Raw genomic sequence first — 22,718 nt, forward strand, 5'->3', positions numbered from 1 at the left:
GAGTGAGGGAATACTCCAGGAAGCCCAAAGAATTCTCCCTTGTCTTCCCCAAGTCAATCAGGGCTGGGTATCTAGGAGCCTACAAGAGTTGCAACATACCTGGACTTAGGGCACCCTCTAGTGCTGAAACAGCGGCAGTGACCACAAGTATAGGTAACTACACTCAATACCCTTTGAATTCTTGAGAGGGCCTCTGAAGAAGGACTGCACCAAACAAAGCCAGACTGCAAAGACTGGAATAAATACCTCCTAACTCTTCAAGGACTGGACATCGACAAACATCCACAAGTATCAAGAACATTCAAGAAAATATGACATCAGTAAATGGACTAAATGAGGCACCAGTGACCAAACAAGGAGTGATAGATATGTGACCTCTCAGACAGGAAATTGAACATAGTTGTTATGAGAAAGTTCAACTAAACTTCAAGAAAATGCAGGAAAGGAATTCAGAAAATTATCAGAGAAATGTAGCAAAGAGATTAAAATGATGAAAAAAATCAAACAAATCCTGCAGCTAAAAAACTTAATTGACAAAGTGAAAATTGCATCAAGAGCGTCTCAAGAGCAGAAATGACCTAGCAGAAGAAACAAGTAGTGAGCCTGAAGACAGACTATTTGAAAATGCACACAGGATAAAAATGAAAAAGAACAAAGCACATTTATAAGATCTAGAAAATAGCTTCAAAAGGGCAAATGTAAGAGGGACTGGCCTTAAAAAGGAAATAGAGAAAGAGAATAGGATATAAAATTTATTCAAAAAAAAAGAACAAAGAACATTCCAAACCTAGAGAAAGATATGAATATTCGGGTACAAGAAAGTCAAAGAACACCAAGCAGATTCAATTTAAATAAGACCATCTCGAGACATATAATAAGCTCTCAAAGGTCAAGGACAAAGAAAGGATCCTAAAAGCAACAAGAGAATAAAAGCAAGTAACATATAATGGAGCTCCAATATGTCTGGCAACAGATATCTCAGCAGAAATTTCACAGGTCGGGAGAAAGTGAGATGACATATTCAAAGCAAGGAATAAAACTTTGAACTGAGAATATTGTACCTAACACAAAGCTATCCTTCAAACATGAAGGATAAATAAAGACTTTCCTAGACAAAAAAAAAACCTCAGGGAATTCATCACCACCAGACCTGCCTTGCAAGGAATGTCAAAGGCGATTATTCAGAATGGAAAAAAAAATACAATTGTGTGACAAGAAATCATCTCAAGGTATAAAACTCACTAACAAAAGTATAACTACACAAACAAATTCAGACTACACTAACATTGTGATTGTGGTATGTATCACATATCTTGAATATGAAGATTAAAAGACAAATCTGTCAGAAATAATAACTATAACAATTTAAGAAATTAGAAATATTAAAAGATAAAAGCTGAGACAACAAAAAGTCAAAAACTAGGGTAGCAAAGAGTTATAGAGTTTTTGGTTTTTTCCTTGCTCATTTGTTTCTTTTCTTTTCTTTGTGATCAAAGTTAAGTAATCATCAGTTCACAATAACTTATTACAACTATAAGATGTTTTTATAAGCTAATGATAACCAAAAGAAAAGCCCATAGTAGATACACCAAAAATAAAAAGCAAGGAATTAAAACATTCTACCAGAAAAAAAATCACTTATCCAATAAGGAAGACAGTAAAAAAGAAAGAAAGGAAGAGAGGACTTACAAAACAACCAGGAAACAAATATTTTAAATGGTAGTTTTAAGTCCTTGCCTATGAATAATAACAATGAATGTAAAAGGACTAATTCTCAAATTAAAAGACAGGCTGAATGGATAAAAAAAATAAGAGCCAACTATATTCACAAGAAACTCACTTCACCTATAAAGATAGATATAGACTGAAAGTAAAAAGCTGGAAAAAGACATTTCATGAAAATTGAAACCAAAAAACAACAGGAGAAGTTATACTTATATCAAATAAAACAGATGTCAAGTCAAAAACTGTAAAAAGAGACAAAAAAAAGGTCATTATATAATGATAACGGGTCAATTCATCAAGAGATATAACAATAAGAAATATATATGCAACCAACAGCATATAAAGAGCAACCAAACACATAAAGCAAATATTAAATCGAAAGGGAGAGATAGTCTGCAATAGAAAAACAGCAGGATATTTCAACACCCCATGTTCAGGAATGGACAGATGATCCTGACAAAATGAACAAAGAAACAATGAAATTAAACTAGACTTTAGAACAAATGGACTGAATTGACGTTAACAGAATATTTCAACCAACTGCTTCAGAATGCACAATTTTCTTATCAACACGTGGAATATTCTCCAAGACAGACCATACCTTAGGCCCCAAAACAAGTCTCAAGTTCAAAAAAGTAAAAATCATATCAAGTATCTCTTCTGACCAGAATGGAATAAAACTAGAAATCAATAACAAGAGAAACTTGGAAAACTATACATATACATGGAAATTAAACAACATGCTCCTGAATGACCAATGGGTCAAGGAAGAAATTAAGATGGAATCTTAAAAATTTCTTTAAACAGATGTAAATGGAAACACAACATACCAAAACTGATGTTATACAGCAAATATATATATATATATATACACACTAATATGGAAGTTTATATCAACAAAGTCCTAAATCAAAAAAACAGAAATACTTCCAATAACATAACGATATACCTTAAAGAACTAGAAAAGCAAGAACCAACCTAACCCAAAATTAGTAAAAGGAAAAAAAATAATAAAGATCAGAGAAGAAATAATTAAAATTGAGACAAAAAAATACAAAAGACCAACAAAACAAAAAGTTGGTTTTTTGAAAGGATAAACAAAATCGACAAACCTAAATAAGAAAAAAAGAGACAACCCAAATAAAATCAGAGGCAAAAAAAGAAGATATTACAAAAGATACCACAGAAATACAAAGGATCATTATAGGCAACTACATCCTAATAAATTGGAAAATAAAGAAGAATGGATAAATTCCTAGTCACATAAAACCTACCAAGATTGAACCATGGAAAAAAACAGAAAACCCAAACAGACCAATAATGAGTAATGAGATCCAAGCTGTAATAAAGTGTTTCCCATAAAAGAGAATCGCAGGACCTGATGGATTAACTGCTGTATTCTACCAAACATTTAAAGAACTAATAATACCAATTCTACTCAAACTCCTCAAAAAAACTTGAAGAGGAGAAGAATACTTACAACTCATTCTATGAGGTCAGTATTACCCTTATAAAACCAGACAAGAACACAACAACAACAACAACAAAAAGAAAACTACACGCCAATATTACTGATGAAGAAAGATACAGAAATACTCAATAAAATAATAGAAAACTGAATTCAACAACAGATTAAAAAGATCATCCACCGTGATCAAGTGGGATTCATCTCAGGGATGTAAGGAAGGTTCAACACATGATACACCACAGTAATAGAAACAAGGACAAAAGCCATATGATCTCTCTACGTATGCTGAAAAAGCATTTGATAAAATTCAGCATCCCTGCATGATATAAAAAAACACTCAAAAAACTAGGTATAGAAGGAACGTACTTCAAAATGATAAGGGCATATATTACAAACCCACAGCTAGCATCACACCAAACAGGGAAAAATTGAAAGCCTTTCCTCTAAGATCTGGAACAAGAAAAAGAAGCCCACTTTCACCACTTTCATTCAAGATAGTACTAGAAGTTCTAGCATGAGCAATTAGACAAGAGAAAGAAATAAAGGACATTGAAATTGGAAAGTAATAAGTCAAACTGTTCTTGTTTGCAGATGAAATGATCTAATACATAGAAAACCCTAAAGACTCCACCAAAAACTGTAAAAACTCATAAATGAACTCAGTAAAGTTACAAGATACAAAATCAACATACAAAAATCAGTAGCACTTCTATATGCCAACAGCAAAAAATCTAAAAGAGGAAAAATCAAGAAAGCAATCTCATTTACAATAGCTAATAAAATAAAATAGCCCAGGTGTGGTGACTCACGTCTGTCATCCCAACTCTTTGGGAGGCCAAGGCAGGATGATCACTTGAGCCTGAGCAACATAGTGAGACCCTTCCTCTACAAAAAATAAAAAAATTATCCAGGCATGGTGGCACACACCTGTAGTAATCCTAGCTACTCAGGAGGCTAAGGCAGAAGGATCATTTGAGCCCAGGAGTTTGAGGTTGCAGTGAGCTATGATGACACCACTGCACTCTAGCCCAAGCAACAGAGTGAGAAAACTAAACAAAATTAAAATAAAATAAAATATCTAGGAATAAACTTAAGAGTAAAAACTCTCTACAATGAAAACTATAAAACATGGATAAAAGAAACTGAAGAGAATACAAAAAGATTCAAAGATATCCCAATCACATAGAAATGAAGAATTAATATTGTTAAAATGTCCATACTACCCAAAGCAATCTTATAGATTCAATGCAATCTCTATCAAAACACCAATGACATTCTTCACAGATATATAAAAAGCAATCCTAAAATTCATATGGAACTACAAACACCCTGAATAGCCAAAGAAATTCTGAGCAAAAAAAAAAAGCTGGAGGCATCACATTACCTGATTTCAAAATAAACTACAAAGTTATAGTAATCAAAATGGCATAGCACTGGCATGAAAACAGACACATAGACCCAGGGAACAGAATAGAGAACCCAGAAATAAATCCACACGTTCATAGCCAACTCATTTTTGACAAAGGTGCCAAGAATATACATTAGAGAAAGGACAGTCTCTTCAATAAATGGTGCTAGGAAAATTGGATATCTAAATATAGAAGAATAAAACAAGACCTCTATCTCTCACCATATACAAAAATCAAACCAAAAGGGATTAAAGACTTAAATCCAACATTGGAAACTATAACACCACTACAAGAAAAAAAAATTGGAGAAATGTTTCAGAACATTGTTCTGAGCACATATGTCTTGAATAAGACCTCAAAAGCACAGGCAACCAAAGCAAAAATTGACAAGTGGAATTACATCAGGTAAACAGCTTCTGCACAGCAAAAGAAACAATCAACAAAGGGAAGAGGCAACCCACAGAATGGGAGAAAACACTTCCAAACTATCCATCCAACACAAGGATGGTTAATAATCAGAATATAGGGAATGCAAACAACTCAAAAAAATAAATAATTAGATTTAAAAATGGGCAAAAGATCTGAATAGACATTTCTCAAAAGAAGACATACAAATGGCCAACAGTTATATGAAAAAATGTTCAACATTAGTCATCAGAGAAATGCAAATCAAAGCCACAATGAGATATCAACTCACCTCAATTAAAATCACAATTATCAAAAGGAAAATAAATGCTGGTGAGAATGGGGAGAAAGAGGAACACTCATACACTATGTGTGGGAATGTAAATTAATACAGCCACTACGGATAACAGTATGGAGGTTCCTCAAAAAACCAAAAACAGAACTACTATATGATCTAGCAATTCCAATGCTAGGTACATTTCCAAAAGAAAGGCAATCAATACATCTAAGAGATATCTGCACTCCCATGTTTATTGCAACATATTCACAATAGGCAAGGTATGGAATCAACCTATGTGTCAATCAACACATGAACTGATAAAGAAAATATGCTATAGATAAACAATGGAATATTAATCAGCCATAAAGGAGAATAAAATCCTGTCACTTACAGCAATGTGGATGGAACTGAAGGACACTATGTTAAGTGAAATAAACCAGGCATAGAAAGACAAATATCGCAAATTCTCACTCATATGTGGGATCTAAAAAAAAAAGATCTCATGCAGGTATTGAATAGAATGGTAGGTACCAGAGGCGAGGAAGAGTAGAGGGAAGAAGAGATGAAGAGGGGTTGAGAAATGGGAACAAAAATACAGTTAGATAAAAGGAAAAATTTTTAGTGTTCAGTAGTATAATAGGGTGACTAAAATTAGCAATAATTTATTATATATTTCAAAATAGCTAGAAGATTTGGAATACTCCCAACACAAAAACATGATAAATGTTTGAAGTGATGGATATCACAATTACCCACATTTTATAATTACACATTGCATGCTTATTATCATATGCACCACATTATTAGGTACAACTATTATGTATCCATAAAAATTAAAAATAAAAAAAATTTTAACACTAAGAAAAAACCCTGTCAAACTAAGCCCTACATGCAGGAAAAATATATTTTTAAAAAATGAAGGCAAAATTTTTAGTATAAAAAATTGAAAGCATTCATCACATACATCCTTGCAGAACAAGAAATATTCAAGAAAATTTCAGACAGACAAAATACGATACCAGATATGAATACAGATCTACACAGAGAAATGACTGGTACCGGAAATGTTAACTACAAAAGTAAATATATATTTTCCCTTATCATTTAAACTCATTAAAGATAAACTTTTTATACAAAAATAACAATGTATTATGGGGTTAATAAAATAGGTCAAAGTAAAATATGACACCAATAACAGAATTCAAAAAGGAAATATGGAAGTATACTATTGTAAGCTTCTTATACTATAAATGAAATGGTGTAGTATCAGTTGAAGGCTGACTATAATAATTTAAACATATATTCTACAAATCCTGAAGCAATTAATAAAATAACAAAACAGAATTATAGCTATTGAGCCAACAAAGGAGAAAATATGAATCATAAAAAATACTTGATAAATCCCAAAGAAGGCTGAAAAAGAAATATAAGAACAAATAAAAGATGAGACAAATAAAAAATACACAAAGCAAGATGATATAATCAAACCAAATATATCAAAAATCACATGAAATGTAAATTGTATAAACATCCAACTAAAAGATTGTCAGATTGCATAATAAAGCAAGACTCAACTATATGCTGCCTATTAGGAAAGTATTTTAAATATAAGACACAAATAAGTTTTAAGTAAAAGAATAGTAAAGCATATACTATGTTAATACCACCCAATGGTATTAGCTATATTAATATTAGACAAAGTGGATTTCGGAGCAAAGAATATTACCAAGAATCAAGAAGGTCACTTAATATGATGAAGGAGTCAATTAAATAAGAGAACATAGGAATCCTAATATTCATGCACCTAAAAACAGTGCCTAAAAATACATAAAATAAAAATTAATGGAACTTCAAGGAGAAATAGACAAATCGAAGTTCTGTTATATACTTCAATACCCTTCTCTTAATAATTGATAGAATAGGCAGAAAATCAACAATGATATAGTAGACTTAAATAATTCTATCAATCAACTTGGCCTAATGGGCATTTAAAAATACTCTGGCCAAAATATAAATATTCTTCTATAAGTAGAAGAATATACATCCTTCTCAAGTAGAAATGGAACATTTACTAAAATAAACTATATTCTGGGCTATAAAATAAGTATCAATAAATTTCAAAGGAGGCAAGGCATGCAAAGTATATTCTGGGACTACCACAGAATTAAATTAGAAATCATTAACAGAAAGAGTACTGATAATCCCCTAATATTTGAAAAGTAAATAACATACTTCTAAACTGTCCATTTGTCAAAGAAGAAAAGGAAAATTAGAAAGTATTTTTAACTTATGAAATGACAACATTTCATAAAAGACAACATTTCATGTTGTCTTTCATGAAAAGACAACATTTAAAAATTTGGGAGATGACACTAACATAGTACTTAGGGAAAATTTATAGCAGATGAAACCCATATTAGAAAAGAAGAAAAGTCACAAAGGCTTTCTTCTAACATAAGAAATTAGAAAAATAGAAAATTAAACCCGTGTAAGCAGAAGAAAAGAAATAATAAAGACCAAAGCAAAAATCAACAATGAGAAAATTAATAAAACCAAAAGTTGGTTGTTTGAGAAGACCAATAAAATTAATAAAAATCTAGCCAGACTGAAAAGGAAAAAGAGAAAGAAGACCCCAAATTACCTATATGGGTAATAGAATGAAAGAGGTAGCATCACTAGATTCCACAGATGTTAAAAGAATAATAACATAATACTATGAACAACTTTATGCCAATAAATTTAACAACTTATAAGGAACTGGATAAATTCCTTGAAAGATATAACTATGAAACCTATTCAAGGAAAAAATAGATAACCCAAATAATCCTAGCTCTATTAAGGAAATTGAAAGTCTACTTAAAAACATTCCCAACAAAAAAAAACTGCATGCTTCACTGGTGAAGACTTCCAAACTTCACCAAATTATTAAAGGATAAAATAATACCAGTTCCTTATAATCTCCCAAAACATTAAAGAGGAGGAAGTAATTCCCAACTCATTTTATCAGATGAGATTTTCCTAACCAAAACCAAGGAAAAACATTACAAAAAAAGAAAACTACAGAACTATGCCTCATGAACATAGAAAAAAAATGTTAAACAAAATTTTATCAAATCATCTGGGTGTGCTGGTAAGTGCCTGTAATTCCAACCAGCTACTCAGGAAGCTGAGGTGGGAGGATCACCCAAGCCCAAGAGTTCAAGTCCCGCCTGGGAAACATAGTAAGGCCTCTACATTTAAAAAAAAAAAAAAATTAATATTATCAAATCAAATCCATTAACATATAAAATGAATAATCCATCATAAACAAATGGGATTTATCTGAGGAATACAAAGTTGGTTTAATATTAAAAAATCAATCAATGTACTTTACCATATTAACAAAGAAAGAAAAAACATAATTAATCTCAATAAATAGAGAAAAAGCATTTTACAAAATCCAACATCTATTCCTGATGTAAAAAAAACACCAAAAAACTCAGCAAATTAGGAATAGATGGCATCTATGAAAAGCTTACAGTTAACATTGTACTTAACAGTGAAAGACTGAATGCTTTCCCTCTAAGATTATGAACAATACAAGGATGCCTGCTTTTACCATTTTTATCCAAAATTACACTGCAGTTTCTAGCCAATGCACTTACTCAAGAAGAAAAAATATATATACAATCAGGTAAGCCAGGGGGAAAGATAAGAAGAAATAAGTGATTAGTTCTGAGCAAAAAAAAACAATGAAAAAGGAGGAAAAATGAGAAAATGAAAAAATAAATCACATCAGGGAACTGATTCCCACAATTATGTTTAAGTAATGTATGTAAAGATATCAGCTTCCATTTAAAAACTACCTAAGAAAATAACTAGGTGATAAAATACTGATGAATAGATAAATTCAAATTTGAAAGAACTTACTGAGACAAACATTTTTAAAATATTGCTTTTGCTAATTTCAACAAAGCATTCTTTGAGTAGCATTAATACATTCTCTAAAGTGAATAGAGAAACTACAGTAATCTCATATAAATATGAAACAAATCCTCAACATTTTCTCTTTAAATTCCATAGTCAAATGCTTATTCCATTAATGTTAAAAACAAAGGGGAATGTAGCTTCAAAAGTTATAAAATTATGAAACAGAAATTTAAACCTGGAAAGGGCTTCTTTCAGGACAGGAAATGGGCCAAAGGAAGAACAGATCTACAAAGTTTGTAAAAGTATGTGTGGTATAGGGAAAGCTGTATCAAAACTCTGACATTAATCATTTGTGTGGCTTTAAGAATAAACTTTAGTCTTTCTGAATCTCAGATTTTTGCACCGAAAAAATAAAAGAGTGAGACCAATTGAAAGTCCAAGATCCTATAATTCTAAACAAAATCATAAGCTAACTTACAAGAAATAATGAAACAAATATCTTTTTAATTCAGTAAAAAAAATTTAAAACAACTTTTATCTAAAATAAAGACAATATAGAAGGTTTAGGTTTTTGGTTATTCTGAATATCAATTTCAGTTATCTCTATTTTATTCACAATAAGCTTAACTATAAGAGAATTGCCATGTGTAATTTTCACTTCTGTACCTTGTTTGAGCGTAATGACACTCGACCTCCACAACGAGCACAGAACTTTGTTTGGCAATATGAACAGTTATGGCCACATCCATCAGCAAACTTTGTTTTGTGGCATATACCACAGGTTGGGGCATCACCCTTCTGTTCTTGCTGTTGTTGTGATTCTTCCCCCATCTTCTTTACCTGTTCCTTATACATTTCAAACTGCTGATGCAGTTTTCTGCAGAGAAAACAGAGATAAGAAAAAATTGGTTTCCTGATATTATCTAAAAAAAAAAAATTACCATAGTCTATAGGCACAATTTTATAACGAAAAAATACTTAGGATGAGACTAAAACAAGTAAAATTTAATTTTCTTATGACAGATTAACATCTTATGTGATACATTACATCATAAAAGTGTTACAACTATTATAGTTCTACCTTCTGATATACATATCAATTTAAGAACCAATTAATGCAATATATGATTATAGAGATATTTCTTTGAATTATAATGATAAATTTCTATCTACCATTTGCCATATATTTTCAATCATATGCTGTCACATATTCACAATGTTATTTTTCTACAATTCAGCTTTAGAAATATAGACATCTAATTTCACTTACACAGTGAAGCCAAGGCCTATAACTTCAAATCATTAAGACACAGTCTCCACTGGATTGATATGAAGAAACCAAACAGAGGGTAAAACACTGGATGAGTGCTCTCACTAATTATTTAAATCTGTTCAACAGTCTGGACATTAGTTGGCTGTAGAAACACTGTGAAATATTAGCAGCCTAGCAAATTAGGTTGTGCAAATAAAAAGCCAAGTTTTATTTTAAAAATAAAACAGCAGAATAAGAAAAAAAGATGCCTAGAAAAAGTATATTATTTGCTCTAATTAAAAATAAATGCTGATAAGTGGTCTGAAGTTATCTCAGTTGATGGTTCACAGCCAATTATGGATCAAACTCTTTGTTCTATTCATTCCCATCTCCTCACTACTGTGCTTGACTAGTCTTAGAGAGAGAGAGAGATATTGATAAAACTTTTCTATTATCTTTAAGGAAAATTTTTAAAACTATAATTAGTTTAGCTTATGTTTAGGAAACCACAAATATACCTCCCATCCTAACAATGACAAAGGACTGAATAATCTAAAAAATCTTAGCTTTTCTGGAACTCATCAAAGACTAGAGGTTATAAGGCAAACAAACTGAATTCCAAAGAGTGACAAGGCTCTCCAAGGAAAAACAGAACACACTAACAGTTTCACCTTTGGCAGAATACAGGAGAATGAGGTGGCTACAGTCAAAATTTAAATAAATTATTAAAGGCCAAGAGTGGGCTTCAGATGACAGTCTGAAATAGCTTAAGGGACCCAGACTCAAAGGAAGTTTATATTTACTCATAAGGACTTTCCCATAGGCCTCCCCTGGGTGCTCATAAGTAAGACTGTGAGCAGGGCATGAAAGCAAAAGAAGTCTGTCCTTTTGTTCTGGAAGAGCACATGTGCAAGTATAATAAAGGTGACTAGTGGCTTCTGGGACACGGGCACAATTTCCCAGAACTTTTCTCCTAAAAAAACAAAAGCTTTAAAAAACTGAAAAAGAAAGTAAATTCTGTCATTCCCAGGGAAGAGACAAAAATCTACTGCAGTTAGCAAAAAGGTTGAAGAAAAAAAAACCTCTACCCATGGAAAAGGGGCAAGAAAGAAGCTTGAGCCCAAAATCCTACCCAAATACAAATCAGAGGGTTTTTATCACTAAGACAGGGGAGGAAACTCCTGCCCCAAACCAGTCAGGAAGATTTGTTTCCATGGGAGGGAGAGACTGAGAAATCTGAGCAAGCCCCATTATCAAGGCTCAGGGAGACAGGGCTGTCAAAGACAGAGGGTGAAAAAAACATAATAGAGAACACCCTTGCTCCTATGACATGCCTAGCATCAAACAATAAGCACCAGTAATCTAATCCTAGGAAGCGATGAGAGCATGGCACAGATGGGTGGGAATGGCCAAGAGAACAGCAAAAATATTGAAATAACTTCTGCTACACCAACATCCATCCTAAGCAAAAGGCAATAGGAGCCCTCTGTTAGAAAAATTTGAAGGTTGTGATGCACTAAAGATGCACCACAGACCCAGCCTCCAGGACAGCACCTGCAGATACAAGGTCCAGGCACACCCAGCACCAGGCCAGCCCCTGTGGCCCTAGGCTGTAGGCCCACCTCAGCTTTCAGACCAACCTAGTACCAGGTAGGCCCATCCAACTCCAGGTTTCAGCCCAACACAGCAACAGGTTAGCACCCCTGGCCACAGACACCAGGTCAGCACCAGAGAAACAGATTCCAGGTATGTCCATTGTTATGCTGTTCCCCAGGACTCTACCCTCCAGGCCAGCCATAACAACCCCTCACTCCACCAGACCCAGGGTCCAGGACCATCAAAACAGCACCCTTTGCCAGTATAACCCACATGGACAGATATTTCATGTCGACCCCTATAGACCCAGGACCTAGGTCCACCCTGGTAGACTCAGGCCTCAGAACCAGCCAAGCATCAGGCCATACCCCATGAACTCAAGTTTCAGGTGCATTCCAGTAGACCTGGGCACTAGGCCCATCTCAGCACTTGGTCAGCCCCTGAAGACACAGGCTCAAGGCCAACCTCAAAGCCAGGCCGCCCCTGACGACCCAGGCTTACAGTCAGTTCCACAGATACAGGCTCCAGGACCAAACACACAGACCCAATCAATAGGTCCACCACAGTGGACCCAGGCTCAAGGCCCAACCCATTGAACCCAGGGACCAGGATAATGCACTTGATTACCCAGGCACTAAAACAGCCTGCCTGAGGATTTCAGAAGCAAGCCCAACCACTAACCACTCCAAACAACCTGCCCAGAATTTCTGCATGGGCTGACTGGTAAAGAAGGGCTTTCCCAGACAAAGACAGTCTGCAAAGACTGGAATAAGGCCCTACTACTCAAATGCACAAACTTTAACATAAGGCAAAAAGAATCATGAAAAACAAAGTAGCTATACCACCACCAAAAAACACAATAATTTCCCAGTAGCTAACCCAAAGAAATGGAGCAACCTGAACTGCCTAATGAAGAATTCAAAACAATGGTTTTTAAGTAAGTTCATCAAAACTCACGAAAATAAAAACAACAAAGTGAAATCAACAAAACAATAAAAAATGAAGAATACAAGAAAGAGTAAAAATTATTTAAGAAATCAAACAGAAGGCCAGGCACGGTGGCTCATGCCTGTAATCCTAGCACTCTGGGAGGCCGAGGCAGGATGATTGCTTGAGTTCAGCAGTTCAAGACCAGCCTGAACAAGAGCAAGACCGTGTCTCTACTAAAAATATATATATAGAAAAATTAGCTGGGTATTGTGGTGTGCACCTGTAGTCCCAGCTACTTGGGAGGCTGAGGCAGGCGGATCGCTTGAGCCCAGGAATTTGAGGTTGCTGTGAGCTAGGAGGACGCCACGGCACTCTACTCAGGGCAACAAAGTGAGACTCTGTCTCAAAAAAAAAAAAAAGAGAGAGAGAGAGAGAGAAATCAAACAGAAATTCTGCAACTGAAAAATGCAATAAATGAAGTAAAAACTTCAGTGGGGGGAGCAACAGCAAAATCAATAAAACAAAAGAAACAATCTATGAACTCAATGACAGGTTATTTGAAAATATACAGTCAGAGGATAAATAAAAGAATGAAAAGAAATAAAGAAAGCTTACAGGATTTATGGGACAACATCAAAAGAGCAAACCTTCAAATTAAAGGAGTTCAAGAAGGAGAAGAGAGAAAAAAAGGGGCAGAAAGTTTATTAAAGAAATAATAGCAGAGAACTTTCCACATCTGGGAAAAGATGTAAATAGCTAGAAACAGGAAGGTCAAAGTTTTCCAATCAGATTCAATCTAAACAAGACTACATCAAGACATATTATGACCAATCTATCTAAAATCAAAGACAAAGAAAGGATCCTGAAAGCCTCAAGAAAAAATCATTTATAAGGGAGTTATAAACAAATCATTTATAAGGGAGTTCCAATAAGGCTAGCAGTGGACTGCTCAGCAGAAACATTACAGGCCAAGAGAGAGTGAGACAATATATTCAAAGTGCTGAAAGAATAAGAACTGTCAAACAAGAATACTTTACCTAACAAAGCTTATTTCCTCAGAAATAAGAAAAGATAAAGAATTTCTGAGACAAATAAAAGTTGAGGGCGTTCATCATCACCAGATTCTTTTTACAAGAAATGCTAAAGGAAGTTTGTCAAGCTAAAAGAAAACAAAAAATACTAAAAGCAGTTCTTCAAGTCAAAAGATAAACATGCTAATTATAACACAAAGATATATGAAAGTATAAAACTCATTGGTAAAAGTACATAGTCATATTCAGAATATTCTAATACTGTAAGGTTGGTGTGTAAATCACCTATCATGTGTAACGTGAAGATTAAATGACAAAGCTATTGAAAATAAAAACAGCTACAATTATTTGTTAAGAGATACACAATATAAAAATGTAAATTGTAACATCAAAACCACAAAATTTGGGTGGAGTAAGAGTGCAGTTTTTGTAATGATCAAAATTAGTTGCTACTAGCTCAAAATGGCTCATTACAACTATAGCATGCTTTATGTAAGCCTCATAGTAAGCACAAAGAGAAACCTGTAGTAAATATACAAAAGGAAAAATACAAGGAGTCGAAGCTTACCACTACAGAAAATCAACTAATCTCAAAGGAAAACAGCAAAAGAGGAAGAAAGGAGCACAGTATCTATAAAACAACCAGAAAAAAATATTATCAAAATGGCAGTAGTAAGTCCTGCCATTATCAAGAATTACCTTGAGTATAAATGGATTAAAGTCTCCAATCAAAAGACATAGAATGGATAAATGGATTAAAGAAATACCAAACTATATGCTGCCCACAACAGACACACTTCACATTTAAGGACACACATGAGACTGCAGATGAGGAGACAGAAAAAGATATTCATGAAAATACAAACATCACAGAGAGAAAGGGTAGCTAAACCACATAAAATTGACATTAAATCAAAAACTGCAAAACGAGACAAAGAAGGTCATTATATAATGATAAGATCAATTCATAAAGAAGATATAACAATTATAAATATATAGGCACCCAACATCAAAACACCTAACTATATAAAAGCAAGAGACACCAACACAATACCAGTAGGAGACTTCAGTATCCCACTTTCAACAAGTCGACAAGTCATCCAGACAGGAAACCAGTAAGAAAACAATGAACTTAAACTATACTTTAGACCAAATAGACCTAACAGACATATAAAGAACATTTCATACAATAGCAACAAAATGCATTCTTCTCAAGTATATGCAGAACATTCTCTAGGATAGATAATGTGTTAGTCCATAAAATAAGTAGTAATAAATTTTTAAATATTAATGTCATATCAAAGTATCTTTTCCAACCACAATAGTATTAAACTAGAAATCAATAATAGAGGGAACTTTGGAAAATTCACAAAAATGTAAAAATTAAACAACATGCTCATCAACAACCAATGGGTCAAAGAAGAAATTAAAAGAGGATATTAAAAACTATCTTGAGACAAACAAAAATGGAAACAACATACAAAAATTTATGGGATGCAGCAATGGCAATTCTAAAGACGTAAGTTACAGCAATAAATGTCTACATCAAAAAGAAGGAGGACGCACGGCACTCTACTCAGGGCAACAAAGTGAGACTCTGTCTCAAAAAAAAAAAAAAAAGAAAGAGAGAAATCAAACAGAAATCAAACAGAGATCCCAAATAAATAGGCTGATATTGCAAGTGAAGAAACTATAAAAAGAACAAAGCCCAAAGTTAGTAGAAGGAATATCAGGGCAGAAATAAGTGAAATGGAGAATAAAAATCAATAGAAAAGAGCAACAAAACTAAGAGTTGTTTTGTTGTAAAGATAAACAAAATCCACAAACCCTTACCTAGACTAAGTAAAAAAAAAAGGGAAGACTCCACTAAATAAAATCAGAAAGTAGAGACATTACAGTTGATATTGCAGAAATATAAAGGATAAGAGACTAATATGAACAAGTATACATCAAAAAAACTGGATAACCTAGAAAAATAGATAACTTCCTTGTCACATACAATCTATCAGGACTGAATTACGAAGAATAGAAAATCTAAACAGATCATTAATGAGGAAGGAGACTGAATCAGTAACAAAGTCTCCCATCAAAGCAAAGCCCAGGACCTGATGGCTTCGTTGCTGAATTCCACCCAACATTTAAAGAACTCACACCAATTCTTCTCAAACTCTTTCAAAAAACTGAAGAAGAGAGAATACTTCCAAACTCATTTTATAAGACCAACTTTACCTTGATACCAAAGTCAGACAAAAACACTACAAGAAAATAAAATTACAGGCCAATATCCCTGATGAACATACTAATAGATTCAGAAATCCGTAAATACTAGCAAATTGAACTCAAAAGCACATTAAAGATCAAGTGGTATTTATCCCAGGGATGCAAGGGTAGTTCAGCATAAACAGTTTTATAAATGTGATACACCACATTAACAGGATAAAGGACAAAAATCATGTGATTGTCTCAACAGATGCAAAAAAAGCATTTGACAAAATTCAGCATCCTTCCATGATCAAAAAAAATTCTTAAAATAATAGGTATAGAAAGAATATACATCAATACAATAAAAAGCCTTATATGATAAACCTACCTCTAACCTCATACTCAGTGGTAAAAAGTTGAAAGTTTTTCCTCTAAGATTAGGAACAAGACAAGGATACTGATTCTTGCCACTTATATTCAACATAATACTGGAAGTCCTAGTCAGAGCCATTAGGCAAAAGAAAGAAAGAAAAGGCATCCAAATTGAAAAAGAAGTTTGTCTCTGTTTGTAGACAACATAATCTTAACTACAGTAAATCCTAAAGACTTCAGTATGTTGAGGAAATGTCCACACTACCATGTTTATCATAGCATTATTCCTAACAGCCATGATATGAATCCGCCTAAGTGTCCATCAATGATGAATGGATAAGGAAAATGTGGTACATATACACAATGGAATATTATTCAGCCTTACAAAAATAAAAGGAAATCCTGTCTTTTGCAACAACACAGATGAACTTGGAGGACATTATGTTGAGAGAAGTAAGCCAACCACAAAAAAATATATATCAGATGATCCCATTTATATGTAAAATCTAAAAAAGTTGAACTCATAAAGTATAGAATGAAAGGTTACTGGGGGCTTGGATGTGGGAGGATGGGGAGATGTTGGTCAAAGGATACAAAATTTCAGTTAGATAGAAGGAATAAGTTCAAATGATTGATTGCAACGGTCCCCAACATTTTTGGCACCAGGGACCAGCATATGGAAGACAATCCTTCCACATATGGGGTTGGGGAGTATGGGGGCCTTTGTCCCTGGAATGATCCAAGAGCACCATATTCATTAAGCAGTCAAACCTCTCTGCCAATGACAATCTGCACTTGCACCAGCACCACCGCCCCAACTCCACCCTAGATCATCAGGCACCAGACTCTCACAAGGAGCAGGCAACCTAGATCCCTCATATGCACAGTCCAAACCGAGGTTCTGGCTCCTATAAGAATCCAATGCCACCGCTAATCTGACAGGAGGCCACGTGGTGATGCCAGCCATGGGGAGCAGCCACAGATTAAGCCTCCCTTGCTGGCCCACCACCCACACCTACCTCCCGCTGCTTGGTGGGTAGCTAAGGGGCACCGAACAGGCCACGGATCAGAACAGGTCTGAGGCCCAGAGGTTGGGGACCGCAGATCTATTGTACAACATGGTGACTATAGTTAGTAACAATGTATTGTGTTTTGAAAATCACAAGAGGGTAGATTTTAAGTATTCTCACCACAAAAAATAAGTGAGGAAATACATATGTTAATTAGCTGGATTGAGTCATTCTACGTTGCATACATTTTTCAAGTCATCATGTTGTACAAGTATATATAATTTTTGTCAATTTAAAAATTAAACTTTAAAATGAAAAACCTTTAAAAAGACTATTAAAATTGATATACCTTGAAACATAATGATGAAGAAAAAAAGAAAAGACATAAATTACCTACATCAAGAATGACAGAGGAGCTATTACTACAGACCTCACATTTAATCTGAATTAAATTTAAAAGAATATAAGGAAATATTACAAACAACTCTAGGCCTATAAATTCTACCACTTACATGCAATACGGGCTATGTCTTTGAAAAACAGAAATTAGCACACCTCATTTAAGAAAAAATAGATAGCCTGACAAGTCCTATATCTACTAAATAAATTTAATTCATAGTTTAAAAACCTTTCAAATATAACACTCTGGTTCTCGATGGTTTCATTGTTGAATTCCACCAAATATTTAAGGAAGAAATAATACCAGTTCTACATAATCTTTTCTAGATAATAGAAGAAGAAGGAACATTTCCCAACTAATGTCATAAGGCCAGCACTAGTCTGATACCAAAACCATACAAAGATATCACAAGAAAAGAAAATTACAGACCAATATTCCTTATAAGGAGATACAAAAATACTCATCACAATATTAGCAACCCAAATCCAGAAATGTGCTAAAGGACAATAAATCACAAAAAGGTGATGTTTGTCTTGGGAATACAAGGTTGGTTCCATATTCTAAAGTCAAGCAATATAATTCATCACATTAACAAACTAAGGGGAAAAACATATCTTAATATATGCTGAGAAAGAACTTCACATACTGCTCAGCAAGTTAGGAACTGATGGAAACTTCCTTAACACAATAAAGGCATCTACAAAAATGCCTACAGCTAACATCATATTGCATAGTGAAAAACTGAATGCTTTCCTGTAAAATAAGTAACAAGGCAAGGAGTCCTCTCTCAACTACTTCTAATCAACATTGAACTGGAAATCCTAGCCAGTGTATTAGGTAAGAAAAGGAAATGAAAATAAAAAGCAAACAGATTAGAAAGGTAAATAGAAAACTTTGTGCAGTTGCCATAATTATCTATGTATAAAATCCCAAAGAAACTACAAAAAAAGATCTCTTATGACAAATAAATGACTTTAGCAAGGTCACAGGATACAAGATCAATATACAACAAACCATATTTTTATATACCAACCATGAACAAATGGGAAGTCAATGTTTTTACAAACAATCTGCAATAGCACCAAAAAAAGAAAAAGGAAAGGCTCAGGTATAAATCTAACAAAACATGTACAGGCTTTCTCTGGTGAAAACTATAAAACACTAATAAAAGAATCAAATGAGATATAAATAGTAAGAGAAGTATACTGTATTCGTCAATGAGAGGACTTAATATTATTTTCTCCAGACTGATCTATTGACTCAATGTCATTCCCAATCCAAATCCCAGCATGATTTTTTTTATAAAAATTAACTAGCTAACTCTAAAAGTTATATGGAAAAGCAAAAGCCCTAGAATAGACAAAATAGTTTTTAAAAAAAAGAAAGCTGAAAGACTCACCCACCTGATTTCAAGACTTACTATGAAAGCTTCAATGATTAAGTCAGTATGGTATTAACAAAGGATAAAGACATATACCAATAGAACACAATTCAGAGTAAAGAAATACACCAGCACTTAATTGATCATTAATTATTTTTACAAAGGTACCAAAGTAATTCAATGAAGAAAGAATAGTCTCTTAAGCAAAGAGAAATTTATGTGTAAAAATAGTAACTGAAAGGCCACGTGTAAGAAAAAATAAACCTCAACTCATACCTCACCTTATACAAAAATTAACTAAAAATGGATTACAAAACTGAATATAATGACTAAAACTATAAAACTTCTAGAAGAAAATATTCAAGAAAATCTTTGTGACCTTGGGCTAAGCAAAGATTTCTTAGGTAGCTTACTTAGGCAAAGATTTCTTTGATGAGCTGTAAAAAGCATGAATGAGAAACCAGGCATTAACAATATATAAATGAATGAGCATGGCTGTGTTCCAATAAAGTTTTATGTATAGACACTGAAATTTGAATTTAATGTCATTTTTAACACTACAAAATATCACCATTTTTTAAAATTACAACTATTTAAAAATGTAAAAACCATTCTTAACTCACTGGTTATACAAAAACTGTGGACAGATTTGGCTTGTATGCCATAGGTTGCCACTTCTATATATGATTTCATTTATATAACATTCTGAAAAAGGCAAACTCAGATCCAATTCCTAGAAGCTGTAGTAGAATGAGAGATTATCTAGAAATGGACACAAGGAACTTTTTGGAGTGAAGGAAATAGTCTATGGCTTGATTGGGGTGGTGGATTGTATGTTTGAAGTATATACTTCAAAAGGGTGAATTTTACTGTAAATAAATTATACCTTGGAAAACCTGACTTCAAAAAAAGTTAGGTTTCAAAGTGTTAACCTAAAGTCAGCCAACAAATTAAAAGTAGAACTCCAGGAGTCCTTATATCTACTTAATCACTAAAATGTACTTCCTTTTTTACATCTAATATCAGAGGTCTCCATACCAGTTTTACTAACTTTTTCTATAACTTCAAATAATTCACTGTTTTTCCCTGATGATCTCCCACCAGGTTTCAGTGAAGCTTTGCTAACAAAAAATAAGTACCACTACAGGAGGTTTAAGCCCACAAAACATGTACCATAACAGGCATAACTGTAAGTGAACTATTGAATGAGCTCTGCATCAGAGCTTCTCCCACTATTCAGAAAAATCTGAATAGTTTGGAAATCTGACACATATTTGTACATTTGTTCCATATTGTACATTTCCAGTGCGTCCCTGTTGATACACTTCTTATCTCTGGGGTACTTGTCCGTAAATGGCTGAACCCCATTGGGAGAAAATACAAGAAGATAGAAAAAGGAAAATTAGAAAGCAATACTTTCTTTCAGTTCTAGAGGCATTAGAGTACTAGACAACTTACCAAGTGCTATGGTTTGGATGTGGTTTGACTCCACTAAAACTTATATGGAAATTTGATTCTAAATGTGGTAGTTTTGGGAGGTTGGGCCTAGTAGGTGACATTTGGGTCATGGGGAGTGGGGGACTCCCTCATGAATAAATTAATGCCCTCCCTTGCGGGTGAGTGAGTTCTAGAACTGTAATGGATTAGACTCCATTAGAGAGTGGGGTTGTTAAATAGAGTCTGGCTTCCTCCCTCTCCATGTGAACTCTTTGCACCTGCCCACTGGCCTTCAGCTTTCTTCCATGGGTAGAAACAGCATGAGGTCCTCACCAGAAGTTAAGCAGATGCCAGTGACATGCTTCTTGACCTTCCCAGCCTACAGAAACATAAGCTAAATAATAAACTTCTTTTCTTTATAAATTACCCAGGCTCAGGTATTCTGTTACACAAATAGACTAAAATATCAAGGCACACCGGAAAAGAGTCCAAAAATCCAGGTAAGTGAAATGTGCTTTAATAGAATATAGTAACTGTGCCTCAAAGAAAGTGGAAGCCCCATTTCACACATGGAGAGAAGGCCAGTCAAATCCACAGCAGAGTTAGTAACTATATATCCCCAAGTGTGAGATCAGAACTATTTAAAACTTTTGGCTGGGTACAGTGGCTCACACCTATAATCCTAGCACTCTGGGAAGCTGAGGCAGGAGGATTGCTTGAGCTCAGGAGTTTGAGACCAGCCTGAGGAAGAGTGAGACCCAGTCTCTACAAAAAAGAAAAAGAAAAATTAGCCAGGTGTGGTATCACACGCCTGTAGTCCCAGCTACTCTGGGAGGCAGAGGCAGGAGGATGGCTTCAGCTCTGGAGTTTGAGGTTGCAGTGAACTATGATGATGACACTACACTCTAAAGATCCTGTCTCCAGGGGAAAAAAAAAAACCAAAACTCTCTTACTGTAATGATCCCAGAGACCACAGCACTATTAAGGCTGAAGAACAGGATCAAATGGTCCCAGTTGTACGGAGAACAGAGAAAGAAGCTACTATTCAGTTAGGACCTGACTATAATAGTTTGACGTAGTAAGAGAAAATGTTTAGAGAAATTTTATTCATCCTACAGTTCCATAAAATGAGACACTACTAGACAAAGAGGTGGTGGTATACAGGCAGATTCAGGGACTAAGCTACACTCCTTACCAAGAAGAGCACATCCTTCCTTCCCACTTACAAGTATACATAAGCAAAATTCTCTCTCTGCTTCCTCATCCCAGTCATTTTTCAATCCAATCTAATTTAGATTCCAGTCCACTTCTTAATTCTCACTAAATTTATCAATTGTCTCCATGTGTCTGAAATTAATGAACAAAGTTTTTCATCTTTCTCTTACTTGAGCTCTCAATAGTATTTGAAACTGTGTGTCACTGCCTTCAAGACCCAGTGGCTTTCATAACGCTCTCTTGGTTTTCTTCCTCTATCTATGGCCTTTCATTTTCTTTCTCTTTTGAAGGTCAAGGCTCAGGCCCTCTTCTCCTTTTATTATATAGAGTTTTCCTAGGCATTTTCAGCCATACCTAAGGCTTCAACTTCCACCTAGATGTAAGTGACTTATAAACGTGTTATACCCAGGTCAGACTTCTCCTCTGAGCTTCAATATTTAATTGTTTAAGTATTTGGATCTCTAAGTGCCACCTCAAATTTAAGATGTGCAAAACTGAATTTGTAACTTTCCTTGGCAAACTAGATTCCTTGGCAGTGTTCCCTTACTTCAGTAAATGGTGCTGCTATGAAATTATACAGGCCTGAAATCTAGAATTATTCTAGATATGTCTCTCTCCCTGAAATCCACAATTTATCACTAACTCCTTCAATTTTACCTCCTGCATGTGTTTTGAAGTCTTCCACTTCTCTCCATA

General features: G+C 34.3%; 1 protein-coding gene across 21 annotated transcripts in view; it reads right to left on the reverse strand.

Annotated features, from left to right (window-relative positions):
• RIMS2 (regulating synaptic membrane exocytosis 2) overlaps positions 1-22,718 on the reverse strand; it is a 640,638-nt gene that overhangs the window by 496,568 nt on the left and 121,352 nt on the right. For all 21 annotated transcript variants that reach the window (XM_069466111.1, XM_069466135.1, XM_069466114.1 and 18 more), the window contains one exon: positions 9,863-10,073. In XM_069466111.1, coding sequence (XP_069322212.1) covers positions 9,863-10,073 — 211 coding nt within the window. The remainder of the gene's footprint in view (positions 1-9,862; positions 10,074-22,718) is intronic.

Source organism: Eulemur rufifrons, chromosome 3 (assembly GCF_041146395.1).
Source record: "Eulemur rufifrons isolate Redbay chromosome 3, OSU_ERuf_1, whole genome shotgun sequence".
In the NCBI taxonomy this organism is placed as follows: domain Eukaryota; kingdom Metazoa; phylum Chordata; class Mammalia; order Primates; family Lemuridae; genus Eulemur; species Eulemur rufifrons.